Source organism: Triplophysa rosa, linkage group LG23, assembly GCF_024868665.1.
Source record: "Triplophysa rosa linkage group LG23, Trosa_1v2, whole genome shotgun sequence".
NCBI classification, from domain to species: Eukaryota; Metazoa; Chordata; class Actinopteri; order Cypriniformes; family Nemacheilidae; genus Triplophysa; species Triplophysa rosa.
In genome coordinates, this window is record NC_079912.1 from 10,569,530 (window position 1) to 10,583,976 (window position 14,447).

General features: G+C 37.7%; 2 protein-coding genes across 2 annotated transcripts in view; both read right to left on the reverse strand.

The window, feature by feature from the left end:
- Positions 1–435: 435 nt before the first annotated feature.
- cdv3 (carnitine deficiency-associated gene expressed in ventricle 3) lies at positions 436–6,781 on the reverse strand. The gene is made up of 5 exons (XM_057322471.1): positions 6,377–6,781; positions 3,285–3,361; positions 2,980–3,107; positions 2,686–2,851; positions 436–1,756 (listed from the first exon to the last, which is right to left on the reverse strand). The coding sequence occupies exons 1-5, from the start codon at positions 6,569–6,571 to the stop codon at positions 1,630–1,632; spliced, it is 693 nt and encodes a 230-aa protein (XP_057178454.1). The 5' UTR covers positions 6,572–6,781; the 3' UTR covers positions 436–1,629.
- A 2,779-nt stretch (positions 6,782–9,560) lies between these two features.
- The window catches only part of tmem108 (transmembrane protein 108), a 55,455-nt gene continuing 50,568 nt past the window's right edge, over positions 9,561–14,447 (reverse strand). The window contains exons 3-5 of the mRNA XM_057323235.1: positions 13,198–14,310; positions 12,798–12,952; positions 9,561–11,298 (exon numbers count right to left, since the gene is read on the reverse strand). Of these exons, the coding sequence (XP_057179218.1) occupies positions 11,182–11,298; positions 12,798–12,952; positions 13,198–14,310 (1,385 nt within the window). The 3' untranslated portion in view covers positions 9,561–11,181. The remainder of the gene's footprint in view (positions 11,299–12,797; positions 12,953–13,197; positions 14,311–14,447) is intronic.

Sequence of the window (14,447 nt, forward strand, 5' to 3'; positions counted from 1 at the left end):
TTTAAAAACTGTGCGCAATTTAAAACAAGTAAATCCTATAGTTGTTTTTTACAGTGTAGTTTTGCAAGTCTAATACGATAATGCAGAAGTGACTTTGTACTGTCAAGCACATTTCCTTATTTTATCTTTCTACATAAATGCTCTATATGATATTTTTTATTTGTCTATTGTTATAAGTTTGTTTTTTACATCAACAGGCGCAGCGCTTCTAATTTTATTGTATACAGCGCTATACAATGACAATTTCAATTCAATTTGCAATCATCCCAGATCTTAAAACACTTGCTAGGACATGTAAAATGGCAAGACTGTAACAGGCTTACAACTAAATATAAGCACGTTTTAAATCGTCTATCTGTTTTAATAGCCACTGAATCCAACAAATTACTGTTACAACCAATGTCAACACGTGATGTCAACACGTGACGACAGTACCCTCTACTGGTCAAAATAAGAAAACAGATCAGAAACAGTGATGAGATTAGAAGCTTTAATAGTTTGCCAATCATGATGAAATCAAATAAAATGAGCAGAATGGGACAGTAAGAGGGATGGAGGGGGTTAAAGGGACATTGTTAAAGAATATCTAATACTCGCAATGTTTCAACAGACTACAATTTACAACTACATTCTTACAGAGGGTTTAGAGATTCAGAGATTTTAACTCCTCAGAGTGGTAAGATTCAAGCAGGCATTTGCCCAAAACACGACCAGGAAGTGTCTTCCAGAACGATATTTTAACACATTCTCTTAATATATATAATTTATATATATATATATCTCCCATCACTTTCTTTTTCCACAATAAGGTCACTTTAAATAGTAAATTTGAAGACTACGCACTTTCATGCCCTATCGACAGATCTTGCACAAAGGCCCGCAATAAGAAACACAATTATCAAGTTCAAGGTGAAACACTGAACGCTCCTTTTTGGCCATTCTAAACTCAGGACCTGGTCGACATGGTAACCACAGATATGGAACTGAGGTAGTCTCCCTCTCTAGTGCCCAAACCAAAAACTCCAGCTTTGCGCAAAACAAAATGGAAAAAAAAAAGAAAAGTAAATCCAAAAATGTGGGAGCTATACTGATGTAGCAAAGAAAAAAAGATCCCCAACAGCAGTTTTTTTTATTTCTAACCCAATGTCTCCATCCTCAAAGTGGCTTTTCTCATTTTTGAAGAGTTGGCTGATGTCCAGTGGCTCTGCCAGCCAGCCAACCCCATGAGGAAGCCCGCCGTAATAAACGCTTGGTGCCTTGTTCGGTTTATGCAGTGTCATTCATCTTGGTGTACGGTGTGGAATAAAGCAGATTTTTACATTTCAGTCAGTTCCTGTAGCTGCAGCCTGTTTGAATGCAGTTGATAAGGGAAGCCTTTTATCAGCCTGAATCTCAGTGTGTGAATGAGATTCTGAACGCTAGAAATGGGTGTGTCAAAACCTTGTGTGGGGTGGGATCAGTTTGGTGTGTGTGTGTGCGTGCGTGCGTGCGTGCGTGCGTGTGTGTGTTGATGGGCACAGGTATCTCCAGCTTGTTCAGGACTGCATCAGACAGCTGCAGGTCATGTTTTCCCCCTGCGAGTCTTGCTTCACCAGTGGCAGTAGGCTCAGGGGGGGGGGGTGATGGCTTTTATTTGTCCCCCAGGATGGCGTACTGGTTATCTAACTGTAGCTGCTGCGTGGATCCCGGGCCTTCTCCTTCTCTGACTCGGCTCTTGTGCTTGACCACCTCAAAAGTCTTCTCAATCTCTCTGTCCCTAGAACAAAAAGTTTCTCTCAATATGATTTGCTCTGAACATTTGGCTATAACAGGAATGATATGTTGTCTTATTGACCAATATACAGCCACTGAAATAAGAGACCATTCCAAATCTTTATTTAATCAGCATTTCTAGATGTATTGTGGCCATTCCAGTCAAGTGTCTGTTGAATTTCAACAAAATCAAACCTCAGGAGTGACATGAAGTCATCCAACAGCAATGTGAAAGACTGACAGCATGACAAGACACATGAAAACTGACAATCAAAGTTAAGAATTTTTTTTTAACTTTTCCTAAATACATGTAGAAATAGTATTGTTGTATTGCTTAAACGTAAATATGAACTTGTTTTCTTTGCAGTATTTGAGGTCTGAAAAATACAGAGCATCTTTTCTTTTGACCTGATTCTCCAGTTTTCATTTTCTGCAAATAAATGAATATAGAAACAATATTTTTATTTGAAATTTGGGAGAAATCTTGCTAGTAGTTTACAGAATGAAACAAAAATGATAATTTTACCTTAACACATACCTATAAATAGTCAATTCAGAAAAACAAAATTATTCTGAAATGGTCTCTTCATTTTTTCCACGGCTGTATATTGTTCAGTACAATAAAACATTTACAATTTACTTCTATTCATTTAGCAACTAACAAACGAGAGGGCAATTAAAGACATCATAATATTCAAACATACTGAATATGCTTTCTAGGCATGCATTTCACAAAATTATTTTATTTTAAGCGATTTAAGAACTGTACACATCCTGTCGCTATAAACAGGTTGACAGTTTTGTCATTTCTAGCTGTCCAATCATTCATGAGTCAAAGGTGTAATCCTACAAAGTGTGATTGCAGTAAAGAAATAAGACTCTGAGAAATCTGGTTTAGTGACGGACAAAAGAAGAGACTGTTTAAAGTCTTACTTGCGAGTCTCCACGTGTCTGGCGGTGGAGAGGAGAGAGGGAAACTGAGCATCACTGAAGATCTCTGGGGGTCCTTGAGCTGGACTTCTCTTGGTAGATGTTAACCGGGCCCCTGGGGGACGATACACGCCAGGTGCCTTGGGCTCCGGAACCTCAACTTCCTCAGCTAAAAAAAAAAAAAAAAGTTGGATAGACATTTTCCATAAAATAACAACAAAATCTAAAGAAAAAAAGATTAAAAACTAAATTAAAATGCTACTTCAGTGTATAAGAACGTCAATATTGGCCACTCACCAGGAGGAGCTGAAGGGGGGCCACCTGATTTGTTCCAGGGTCCAGAGACTTTATCACCACTGACCAGAATGATCTCACCATCCTCTCCAACCTCCTCCTTCTCATACTCTTCCTCTTCTTTCTCATCACTGTCAGGGAAAACTGACCAATATTACATTTTGACCTCAGCGTACAGGCGGTCATGTCAAAAACATTTGAAATGGCCGCATAAACCACATGATACAGAATATGTGAACTGAACAATAGTAGGAACTGGAGAGTGGTAGGAACATCCAGTAACTGAGTCCATAGTTTGAGGTTCTTACGTTATCTGCAGAGCCTGAAGCCTGAGTCCACTGTAGTCCACTTCCTTTTGCTCAAATTCCTTCCATTCCTCATCCTCCTGAAGATTTAGAAAGAGAGAAAGGTGGGTTTATGAAACTATTAAACACTACAGAACTACAACATTTCAAGGCATAGTTCACCCAAAAATGAAACTTCTGCCATGAAGTACTCACCCTCAATTTGTTGCAAATCTGTAGAAATGTATTTGTTCTGCTGAACACAAAGAAAGATATTTGGAAGAATGCTTGTAACCAAACAGTTCTTGGCCACCACTGACTACCATAGTAGAAACAAAAACTACTATACAGGTCTGGAACAACTTGAGAGTGAGTAAATCGTGACAGATTTTTTTGGGGGGGTGAACTATCCCTTTAACCTCCATCTCTGGCAAATTTCAGATAGTCAAATGAAAACACTGTAAACGTTGTCATGGCGTCAGTGAAATATTTTCACACACTCTTTTTTTGTTTAATGATGAATCACATTTTGAAACCTGCTATTCAAGAGCGCCGAGCATTTCTGGTGCTTACAGCGGCGTCACAGGACTGTCTGTTTCTCATGGTGTTCATCATCATAATAAATAAAACAAAAATTATATAATTTGGTGATGAAAAGCAGGACACAGGACCTCTCTCCTCTGGCTTGTATATTTACATCTTTTCATTTGCAAGATAAGCAAAATCGGAACTGTTAATCTGACACACAGATCTCTTTCAAGACCGTTTAATTAAAATTTTCAATACCAGATGGTAAAATAAAGTCAGCTCGACTTCTTTTAGACAATTTTCACTTTTTCAATCATAAACTTATTCTGATCAACAGAAGGCACAGATTTCCATAGGAAACTAATGGAAGCTGCCGAAACTCTGTTCTTCATCTTCACACAAATAAAAACACAAAAATACAACTTTTTTTTTTCAAAATGTAAAATTAAAATGTAGGCTCTTTGTGCATAATCATTTTAAAAGAGTTAGAAAACCTTTCATCTGTTTGAAAATTAACTATACACCTAACTTGGAAATGGGTAGTTGAGAGACTAATATGCAATTAGGGGTGTAACGATACTTCGTACTACGATATTTAACTTTGCAAAAATGTCACGATGCGCATCGAAGAAGAGATGGGGATATTTTACGACATGATGTTTAACCCTATTCGTTGAGCGGTCACGACGCTACCTACTCTGCGCCAGCGTGTCACGTGTGCTTATCTCACATACGCGGTAGAGAGAGAAGCACAAGACGCAATCTATGTCTCCACGTGATTTACAAAGCGTTTTATTTTCCCTCACAATCGCCGGTAAAACACAGCAAACTTGAAGCGTTAGTTTATCGTATCGTATAACGTGATATGCAACATAAAGCCAAAAGAAACCAGCGCTGTACTGATTAGTGAAGCGATGAAGTGAGTCGTACCGTAGATTAAAAGATCGAATGACATGCTAAAAAACAAGTATGTGATTTGCATGATTGAAGAAATGTAATACAGTTTATGTAATATGTATTTTTGAAAGATATTTCTCATTCATTTCTGTCTCAAGCAAAGACAGCGCAGCTTCAAAGAGACACGAGCCAATAGCGTTTGAGTGTGAGCTCTGTCAGAGCGTTTCATTGGTTGAATGTACTGAATGAACACGCCCTTCACTGAACGAACGAGTCAATTGAGTCAAAATGAGACTGGATGAACTGCTACATGTCGTTCATGGTCTAATATTCTCTGTGTTACAACAATGCATATCCAGTAGTTACTCAACTTTTCTGAAAAATAAAGGTAATGACCTGGTTTCATTTAATTCCAAGGTAAAGTAAATTATGTCGAAACAGTTAAATCTTTGTATGGAACATTCAATTACACCATTTAAATTAGTTAAATCAGATAGATTTTAGTAGACTAAATATAATGTAGATTTTGTCAACTAAAACTAAAATGATGGGGATGACTAAAATATGATTAAAACTAAATTGCATTTTAGTCAAAAGACTAAACCTAAATCAAAATTTGCCGTCAAAATTGACACAAACCTGCAGTACAGCATGTTCAGTTAAGCCTTAAAATATTAAAATTCTTTATTAAGTTGTATGTGCAACAAAAAAAGTTACTGAAATTGTTAATATTTTGAAAATAAATTATTTTTTTTATTTTGTTCAAAATATCGAGATGTGTATTTTATCGTGAACCCAGCATCGAGATATGTACCGAATCGTAAGCTGAGTGTATCGTTACACCCCTAGATGTTCAATCTCTTTATGCCATTTTATATTCTAAACATAAATCATTTAAAAATGTAATATTAACAGTCTGTTTTCTAAATTGCTGCACATGTACGATTTATTCGTCAACTACGTGAATGCTTTTGGACACACGCACACACACACACGTCATTATATTAGTGCGGTCACTTTACAGATCTCCAATAATTTAAATTCAGGCAAAAGATTTTTTTGTATCCACTAACTCTGATATGATTTGAGGCTCATGAGTTTGACATGTTAGGGACGATATTTGGCCTAGACAGGGATCTAATGTCATTGTGAAATACATAGTAGACACGGCCAGACAAAAACTCACAATCCATGTTAAGAAGACTAAACTAACTATTACACCTACAACAGACCAGCTTTTAACAACACGTGTCTACCGGGAACATAACCGTCTCTGGCGGAGAGAAATAAGCATATGGCGCAGTTATAAAAGATTGATTCTCTGCGGGATGAATGTCCTCACACCAGCAAACATGTGGCACTTCAGACCAATAACTGCCTCGCTTACGTTACATTACAGAGCAACATTACCAGTACTGCAGATAACGGTAACACGATCACTATTCGACATTGGGGAACGTAGTAATGTTTTGAAACTTGGTAATAGCAGGTGTTAGCACGACTGACAGATGGAAATTAGAATTTACAACGTCCCATACGCTTTCAGACAACATTTCTGGACATTATAGCTGTGTTCATAATTCAAACGTCCACTCGATGCCCATAAATGTGCTCTAGGCGTCTCGCAAGGTTTTACTACACATCCGTGCGTGTTATGGAGGTTTGATTTTCAGTTTTGAACGCCGCGTTACCTTCTCCATCTGCGCGTCCTGATTATCACTCTTCGTCGACTTCTCCTTCTCCTTCTTCATCTTTTTTACAGCCGTCGCTGCTCCACCGGTCACCTGCTCCTTTCCCTTGCCCTTCTCCTTCTTTTTCTTCTTGTCTCGTTTGGCGAAGAAGTCATCCAGACTCTTTTCCGCGCCGGCCGGAGCCACATCCGCCATCTTATCCACAAATCTCTTCAACTACAATCTAAATAAGCTCGAAAACGATCAAACGCGGCGTCTGAAACAACGGTAAACGAGTCCGTGCGTGCGTGTCTTCTCGACGGTCCGTGTGTTTCATGTGTGTTCTCGTGTTAAAGGGAGCAGCATGACACACTGACCAGCTGAAAGTGTGACACACTCGCCCAATAAACCGGATAGTGTTGCCTCCCGTGCCCGTGCAACCCGGATGGGAATGCAGACTTGTGATTGACAGCTGTACTGTCCAATCGCTGAGCGATAATGTGATTCTTCCACCAATCACATCGCAGTGATATGGTCTTTCGGAATCGGAACAGATTGTGCAACTGTTGTTTCTGACTTTTTGGTGGTTATACAACATTTGAATGTTACTTAAATTACATAAACACTTATGTATGGCATTGTGAATGTAAATTTTGTTTATACTCAATAATTAAAATGTTTATTAAATTATGGCACTCTCGGCCATATAGTTTTTAAGAAAATAACAGCTTTTACTTTTGAACATTTACTTTTTTACTCATTTGTACACTAACAATGCCCATAAATGTATTTACACACTTTACTGGAGAGAGTCTATTCTAGTAAATGTTTTTGTGAATTAATAGGCCTACCTTAATAAGTGTTATCTATCACATCTCACATTTAGATTGATAGTATTTTGTAATGGAAGTGACAAGGAGGCTAAATACACAAATTATATTTTCACTTGGCAAAATTACAAAAAAAATGATTCACTCTAAAAGTAATATTGACAACATTTATCTGGAGTTTTCTTTTAAAAAAATTCTTCAGAGATTAGTTTAGAACTACTTCCTTTTCAAAATGATGAAAACGTCACAAATTTTAAGGCTGATTTTTATATTTTAAGATTAAAGGTGTCAAGGGTAAGTGGGGAAAGGGTAAAGCAACACAAAATAGCATGATTCAACGTTGGAATATATTCATAGTAATGTATATACAGTATAATATATCAGAATGTCAGAGGTGGACAGTAACGAAGTAAATTTACCCGAGTACTGTACTTAAGTACACTTTCTGAGTATCTGTACTTTACTTGAGTATTATTTTTTCGGAGTACTTGTACTTTAACTTCACTACATTTGAAAGACAAATATCATACTTTTTACTCCACCACATTTATAAAAAGGTCCAAAAGTAGAAAATGGTTTCTATGCAGCGGGGTTTCCTGTGTGCGCAATTTATCTGGCTTGCGTTCTGCCAGGACCTTTTACTGTTGCCAAGTATTTCCGTTTTTCTAAGCTCGCGGTTTTCCGGCAAGCTTTGAATGGCCACTTGGCGGATTTTTTTACGCAAATCTGGCAACTCTGGGATCTTCCCCGCTAAACTAATGCAAACGTAGGCGCTGCTACACCGTTGATAGCGCTCTAAAAAGGCAAATATAACAATACAAGACGAAAAAGGCACATGTTAAAGTGTGGTGTAATCATCTGTGGGTTACGATCAGTCAAAGCTCGTAGAAACAATGTCATGAAAATGATCGGCATAACGGCTAAACGGTAAATAAGCATCACATACACCTTGAGCTACGCGTGCGTGTTAACTTATGATCTGCTGCTGTATCATTTAAAGCAATTTGGAAAATGAATGATGTTTTTACTGAAGTAACTATAGTTGAAGTGTTCCTGTATATATGTATAAAAACAATATAACCCTGCCCAAAATACAACATGTAATGGATTTAATGGTTATAATGGGAATTGTACTATGGATACTTGTTGTCTACCTGTATGTGATGGATTCTATTGTTGGGATGGTAAATCCTATTGGAATAAAACCCAAAACACACTACAAAGAGGAATTTTATTTAAAAATCTCATTCTAATTCAAAAATTAATTGTTTTTTTTCAGCAGGGATGGTATTTGCAGTAAAACCACAGTATCCACAAATTTACCATTTTCTATATATAGGAACCATACTCCAATTAATAATCTTTAGTAAAACCACAGCAACTAAAAATACCATAGTTTCATTATACTTGCTATAGTTTATGTTTGTAGTTAAATTATGGTAATACAAATGGTAATAAATCCAACAAACACATGGCTTCTACACTTTACTATTTACAAGAACCTTACTACTTACTGGTAAATTGCTGCCAAAACTGGTAAAAGGAATATACAAAATAAAAGAACACTGCTCATAAATACATATAAGACTAGGGGCTAATGAGGATAATTAGGCTAAATGGATTATATCTAAACTAAACATATATGTGCTAAACATATAAAGCTCTTAAAGGAGTTGCTCACTGCAAAATTTGCCCCCATTGACTTTCCATAGTAGGAATAAAAATGACTATGGAAAGTCAATGGGGGCAAATTTTGAAGTGAACTACTCCTTTAATACCACTGATACTGTGAGCTACTCAATGTATTCAGTAGGTTGCTTCAGAGGCATACGGTATACGACAATAAAACAATGCACAACTGACATAAAGGAAATTTACTTTTAATACTTGAGTACTTTTAAAAGCACGTACTTCTGTACTTTTACTCAAGTAAGAATCTGTCTTTACAACTTTTACTTGTAGTGGAGTAAAATTTGACCAGTAGTATCTGTACTTTCACTCAAGTAAGGAAGTTGTGTACTTCGTCCACCTCTGCAGAATGTACAACTGCATAACAAAAACTAACAAAACTGCATATCCATTGGATCAAGGGGGTTTATGAAAGCACTACAAACACCTGTTGCTGTTTAAGAGATTACAAATGAATGCATGATCCAGTGAAGGCCACAGTTGTGTCACGCTGAACAGCACTGTGAATAGAAATGCTTCATTCAGCATACAGGTCTAACAGAAGATTCCAGAAAACTTCAAACAGGGCAGCTCTGGCAAAAAATATACAGTAGTGGTTTTCACCAAGGCATAAATAAACATCAGAATAAATACGTTTGTGCAACACTTATAAGATAAAAAACAACAAGACAAAAATCAACTCCAGACTGAAGAAGCCTTCAAAGCTTTTTATTTTTATTGCTCAGCAGTAAAAAGTACAGTTTATGTGCTACAAAAAATAGACATGATTTATAATATGCAGGAGTATTTATTTTTAACTGAGCGATTATCTTTCTCTCCTTGCATATTTAAAACATGCCAGCAAAAAAGCAATAACAAATGGAGAAAACAGAAAAAAATACAAATACATTGAAACAATACAAAAAAATCTACTAAACACAAGGAAAATGTGATGTGATAAATGAAGTTATGATCAAAAAGTATATTACCAACCTCATTGGCAAGAAAGTACAAAATAAAATAGTTTCTCTGTATGTATTTTGCCATTTATATCTAACACGTACACTCTATTACATCCAGCGATATTAACATTCATCTAAAAAACTGTACAATACAGCAGTAAGCACTGGAGAAGTGACAAGAAATATAAGGAATCAATTTTGGTCTCATTCTCTTAAAACAGAATACTTTAATGCACACACACACACAACGGACAGAAATAGACAAACATACAGAACCACAAGCACACACATTCACACCCTTTACTAAAAAAACTCATTCTAACAAAAAATATATATATATATCGCCAACCTGTCAAGCAATAGTAGTGCCATTTTCTTCAGAGCATGACATAGCAAATAAAGAAATATAACGGTTTAATAAAACAGAATGCATTTACACTAATGCAAGTTCTGCTTATAGAAGTTGAACACAAACACATTCAAACAATTAACCAGAGATGATATTTAGAGCATGTAACATTACCATACAAATAACTTTATACTGTATGAGGCATTTCACTGGCATTTTTTGTTTGTGCAACTGTATTAAGTAATTGTAGTGTGTATATAACAACTAAAGGATATTATAAATGAAAATCCATTTGATATCTTGTTTAAAGACACACATACACTTCAAATCAGGAAGGATGCATGCAACAAGACACATACAAGCACACAAAACAGTGAACATATTGGGACATTTCATTTTGTCCTTTGGCTGGTGACTCAAAATTTCGTTGTCATGATGCTAACACAAAAAGTCGACTCAAGCTCATCCATGAGTGAAGCGAGGGTTACCATGGCAACCCAGTGAACCCATTTCAGAACCCCTCCAGAATCAATGCCCTTTACCCCCACATCGCCTTACATACAGAATTCAAGTGCGGCAGGCTTTTTAAGTAATCATATTAAGTGTTACGGGTCACACAAACATCCTTACAGCACACGTCATTTTTCTCAGCATTCTGCGTATATCCAAAGCCACTGGAACATAAAAGAAACCACACTTACTGGTTTTATTCAAAAGGACATAAAAACCCTTATCACAATTAAGCGTCTGTAAAAAATCCACATCAGAAAAATATCGCAGGGTTTCCCCTCATACTAAATAGCATTTGTTCTTTTTTCTCATATTCTTTCAGCTCCTTGAAACCTGTTTCATATATAAACCACAGTCTCTGAAGGTTCACCACATATACTGTTTGTATTTTTATATAGATTTATTTGTATATATATTTATGTATTCTTAAAAAATGCAAGCAGGGATGAGAAATCCACATTGATTTTGTCTCCATCTGATGCTGTCAATAATGGCCAGACAGTGCGTCTAGATGTCAGAGGCTTTGTCTCTATTGATAAAAAGAGTCTCTTGGCAAAAAGGGTTAACCAGAACCACACCGCTGTCGCTGTAGTCGCCATTAGGGGGCAGGAACGTCTCTTGGTCCTGAAACACAAAGTGAGAAGCATAACTATTGGATACATGTCTTTTACCCTGTTAAAGGCATAAACACCAGAAACTACAAAGCTACAAACGATTAACGTGGAACAATCAGGTTTGCCTCCGGGTCTGTTTGCTATACACACGTATGGTAATTTTTACAGTGCTGCTATTGAGCTTCATTGCCATGGAGACGAGGGAGGGGTTTGTGAAATGAAGAGGAGGAATTGAGGGGAGAAGATGAGCAGGTTAAATTGCACCTGTCAAATATGAGGTTTATCGAGGTAAGAGATTATCTTGTCTAAAGACAAAAGTAAGGAAATTGACATCTATGTTGTTTCTCTAACATAGAGGGTTTATATGAACACCTGAGGGTCACCAGCATTCCAAACATGTTCCTTCATCCTCATTACAGTCCTGTCAGAAACCGCCAGGAGCATAACATGGAAAAAAAGATGAAATGGAAAAGATGACAACCTAACATTATACCACAATGTACACCGGGGGGCGATACAGACCACTTTTCAATCATTTAGATAATTTCTATCATATGTATCTATCTTTTATAAACACAATTTATATACACTGAAAAAAGAATATATTAAATAAAATTGTAGTTTCTATTAAGTTATATTATTATATTTTCCTCTCACTATTGTAATGTACTGCTAAAAGTATTATTTGTTTATTTCATTTTTCCAATTTAATAGATTATTATTTTTGTTATTTAATCTAAGTTATTTATTTACTAATTTATTTCAATCTTATTAATTTAGGCCTATTTTTATTTTTTTACAGCTGTTCTCTAGACTTTTCTGTGAACTCCTGTCATTTCCTTGTGGTCCTCTGGGGGTCCTCGGACCCCAGTTTGAAAACTCCTTTTATAGACAACATTCATCCATCCATTCTCTAATCCTGTTTATGCTGTACAGGGTCATACAAAACAAATATTCAACTACCAGTAAATACACAGTGAGATCAATTATCAACAATCAACCTATTCATCATTCAATATAACCTTCCTCAAGTAGCTAAATGCAAATTATAACGTCATACATTAGTACTGTAAGTATGTTCAGTATCCACTAGCTGAGGATCTTTAAGCACACAGGACCTTGAGTCCAGTGAGTATTTTTAGTTTTTAATGATACCTCAGCAAAGAGAAAAACAGTGGATATCTATTCTGTCTCATTTATCTTATTCGGATAGGTCTACAACATCCAAACCTTACTTTGTTGTCAAATCTTAGATATTATTATTATTAATTTTGAAATTAGTAAAAAATGTAGAGTAAATCTAATTCCTTTGATTAAAATTTAATTCATACCGCTTTAGTTTAGACATTCGCTGTTTTACACACTAGGGGTTTAAGTGACATGCCTCCTGAAATCCCAGATTTAGCCGTACTGAGATGTTTTCGGAGCCCTGGAGCTCACACCCAGAACTCAGTGTTTAGATGTCTCATGTAAGCTTAGGTTTTCTAGTTTCTGGTCCTCTACTAGTACCTCAGCTGTCTCCAGTGATTGTATCTCGCGTGGCAGCTCCACAGCATGGCGACTGAAGTAATCCATAGTGATAGCGTCATTCCAGTAGCTCAAGTTGTTCTCCTGAGTGGCAGACTTCTTTTTTCTCCTCATACAGCATACGGTAAGCAACACAGCTGAAGAAAAGAATATATGAATCAAAGCACATGCGCCGATGCATATTTCATATCTAACTGTTTTCATTTTAGCTTAGGACCACATCCATTTCAGAATTTTTGTATGAAGTGTTTAAGAAACTTGCAAGGAAAATACTCAAAGCCATAAAGGGCTGGCATCCATGTTCTTCCTTAAAGTAAAAGTTTCAGAAAACTAGATAGAGAGGGCTTGTAAAAACTGGAGGTGGTGTGATATGGTTACTCACAGCATGAAGAAACAGGCACGCTTATGACAAGAACCAACCACACAATGTCCATTTTGTCCAGGCAGATGGTGTTTTTTTCATGAGGAGGAGCCAGTGCAGGACCTGACTGGTTACCGGACCCCCACGGTCCTTGCGTGGTGGCTGGGACCTGCCTGTTCATGAAGCTCCCGCTCTCTGTGGAAGGTGTCTTTGAGACGTCTGAATCATTCGCTGCGGGCCATGAGGCATCTGTGCTGTTGATAATGTCTGAGACATCAGTCAGGGGCTGAAGAGACTCAGCGGTCGGGTTCGCGTCCAACTTGTTTTTGACAGATCTTCTGCTGTCTGCTAACGGTGTGACGTTGGATGTTGTTATGTGTTTGGAGGGCGGGGCTGGGGATGGAGACCGGATTTCAGTTTGTGGCAATGCCTCTCCCACCGTTTCCAAAGGGAGCGTTGGTTTTTCAGTCGAAGATACGTCACGAGATGTGATGGCGTGGTGGTGTGGAGCCGACTCATCAGCATTTTGTTCTTTGTGAAATCTGGCAGCTGAAAATGATAAAGATGATAAAAGAGATGATGGATCCTTGGCACCAGGGGCCACATCGCTTTCAGTCCCTGAGAAAAAAGATTGTCCATAGCCAGGATTTGTGGCCTGATTTCCATTGTACAATCCAGTGGCGTTGATCTGCTGTCTGCTGCTATTAGTGCTAAAGTTCAGGGCTTCTGTTTTAGTGGTCAGCTGGGGTGCATCTGCTTTCTCTAAATGAGGGATTTGAGATGGTTTCCGGTCTCTGGGAATAAAAGCAAGTGTAGGGTAGACCTTATTGACCCCTGCTGTTGTAATAGCGTCTGTTCCAGTAATATCCTGATATTTGGCAGAAGGTACAGTGGTCCTCTGTGTCTGGAGTGTGTGGACAGTGCTTCTGTGGATGGCCTCAAGAGGGGGCAAAGCTTGGTCGTGCAGCTCCCCACTGCTGGAACCGTCTTGCCAGCTCGAGGGCACTGGTGAGAGCGTGACAAGAGTTCTGCTCCTCGGTGACATGGAGACAAAGTCCAGAAGGGTTTGGCTGGGGTGAAGCTCCTCTGAGGAGAACGCCAGCCCAACTGGCATTGACAGAATCAGGAACACACCTGTGAAAGAGAGAAAGATGTAGATGTGAGAGGGATGTAGAGATGATATGAAGAGTTCAGATGCAAAACTGTCATGATTCTGCCTCATCATGTCATGTCTTTCTTGGTCTTGTGGCAGTATCATGACAGAGCCTCAT